Source organism: Ascaphus truei, chromosome 2 (assembly GCF_040206685.1).
Source record: "Ascaphus truei isolate aAscTru1 chromosome 2, aAscTru1.hap1, whole genome shotgun sequence".
NCBI classification, from domain to species: Eukaryota; Metazoa; Chordata; class Amphibia; order Anura; family Ascaphidae; genus Ascaphus; species Ascaphus truei.
Window position 1 is genome coordinate 469,538,899 of NC_134484.1, and position 2,500 is coordinate 469,541,398.

A 2,500-nucleotide genomic window follows, 5' to 3' on the forward strand; every position below is an offset into this window, starting at 1 on the left:
CATTTTAACCCATTTGATATCACTGTCGATTAGTTAATTTGGTGGTAGTTTGTGACACTGCAGATTTAAGTGTTTGGCTTCATTTGCATCACAATTACTAAGTTACTTTATTAATGAAAAACGGATACAACACTAAAATCACACATCTACAGTGTATTGACTTGTGTATTGCCTTCAGCGGGGTGTACAAATGTTTTAGCCAAAGTACACCGGTATAATAATTATTTTCTAATAACCAGTTTTATTTCGTTTCATTAATGTTTGAAGATGCTTCATATCTCATCTTTGTTTTGTTTTTAGAAGAGGATGGACCAAGTTACACAGCTAAAGAGTGGAAGCCTTATGGGGAGTTTTCAGAAGAGTGGAAGTCCTTTGAGATATCACAGGGAAAAAGAGACAAAGAGAACTTGTTTCGTGGTTTTGATGTGATGAGAAATGCAAAGCATCTGCGCCAGTTGTTGGCAAAGCCAATAAGTCCTGTGGTCCAAAATATCCCTGAGAAATGCACACCAAGTGAAGGCGTTGTTCCCCACAACAGCTTAGGCTTTGAAGGCTCTTTTCCCAGTGGTGAATATGGGGAGGATTTGCAGGAACAGTCGTCTGTTCAGATTCAAGCTCTTTTAGGTGACAGGCAATGCATGTGTAATGTGTGTGGGAAGACTTTTATGTGGCTATCTGCTCTTAACATACACCAGCGTATACACACAGGTGAAAGGCCATATCAGTGCAGCACATGTGGGCGAGGGTTCAGCCAAAAGACAAACCTGACCAGGCACCTCAGGAACCACACTGGTGAAAAGCCGTACGGGTGCGCAGTGTGTGGGAAATGTTTCACCCAGAAGCAGCACCTCTCCAAGCACGCTAAAACACACGAGCGGGTGCAAACTTATCAGTGCACTGAGTGTGGGAAGGGCTTCTTTCAGAAGCAGCAGCTGATCAAGCACCAGAAAACCCACATGAAAGCCAAGACCTATCCATGCAAGGAATGCGGTAAAAGCTTTCCCCTGAAGATGACTCTGAAAGTGCACCAAAAATCTCACATGAGTGAACAAGCTCTGGTGACTTTTGCATTTAAGAAGGCGCTAAAAGACAAGATGTTGGATAAGTTACACAACCGCGCACAGTCAGAATCGGATAGTGCAGGTCCGCCTAGAAGGTGTGAGGCGGGGTTTGGCTGGAGGCCTGTAGGCCCTCCGAAAATGTGTCAGCGAGAGAGGAGGTTTATCTGTAATGAGTGTGGGAAGAGCTTCAGCTGGTGGTCATCTCTTCTCATGCACAGAAGGACGCATACTGGGGAGAAGCCCTACAAGTGCTCTGTGTGTGGTAAGGACTTCAGAGGGTGCCAATCCCTCACTATCCACCAAAGAACTCACACTGGGGAACGTCCCTATCAATGTATGCAGTGTGGGAAGAGCTTTTCTCAGAGGCCCAATCTGGTTCGTCACCAGAGGAAGCACACTGGAGAGAAACCCTACACATGTGCCCTGTGCGGTAAGGGTTTCACACAGAAGCAGCACCTAACAAAACATCAGCATGTTCATACTGAGGATAAGCAGCACAAGTGCAAAGACTGTGGGATGGTTTTTAAGGATGGGATGGCCCTTTCACAGCACAGAAAGGATCATCTAAGTGAAAAGGTTTGTATCTGTGTCGCCTGTGGAAAAAACTTCAATTGGAAGTCAAAAAGTACTGCTGTGGCAAAGAGACATCACAGTGGAGAGAGACCAAAGAAATGTCCACAATGTGAGAAGGTTTGCAGGGACCAGAAAAAGAAAAGCCCACTGCAGAGAAGTCGTGAAGAAGGTCTAGCCATATCTTTAAAGAAAGAAAAGGCAAGGTGGCCATCTCTAAAAACACAGATAAAACAAAAGCAGTTTATTTGCAATCACTGCGGGAAAAGCTTTGGTTGGTGGTCTGCGCTTATCATTCACCAGAAAAGACACACTGGGGAAAAGCCTTATACATGCACAGAGTGTGGAAAGGACTTTACGTGGTGGTCTGCTCTTCTCATCCATCAACGAACCCACACTGGGGAGAGGCCATTTCAATGTACGTCCTGTGGGAAATGCTTTAGTCAGAAACCCAACCTGGTCAGGCACCTGCGGAGACATACAGGGGAAAAACCTTACAAATGCACAGAGTGTGGGAAGAGCTTTACCCAGAAGCAGCATCTATTGAAACACCAGAAAACTCACATTAGAGGAGGAGACCAAAGGAAAGGACCTCGATTCAAGAAAAAGATGCCTGTGAAAACTGAACCACCGAGAGACTTAATAGACTCTGAGGATTTATATGCATATCTACCCACCATAGCCTACCCTGGCTCTTTAGTGAATCCATCTCCTGATTCCCAAATGCTTCCAAAGTCACTGTTTTACCATCTTACAAAACCATCTTAAATCTTTTTGTGCATTAACACACATAGCAAACCCCGACTAAGTTTGTACATGTAAATAGTAGGGTGTGGTTTGTGTGTGAAACTAGTTTAGTTGTCCATTTT

At 44.6% G+C, this 2,500-nt stretch overlaps 1 protein-coding gene across 1 annotated transcript in view; it reads left to right on the forward strand.

Moving 5' to 3' along the window:
- Positions 1 to 49: 49 nt before the first annotated feature.
- The window catches only part of LOC142488339 (uncharacterized), a 2,562-nt gene continuing 111 nt past the window's right edge, over positions 50 to 2,500 (forward strand). The window contains exon 1 of the mRNA XM_075588725.1: positions 50 to 2,500. This exon is cut by the window's right edge and continues 111 nt beyond it. Within this exon, the coding sequence (XP_075444840.1) occupies positions 258 to 2,399 (2,142 nt within the window). The 5' untranslated portion in view covers positions 50 to 257 and the 3' untranslated portion in view covers positions 2,400 to 2,500.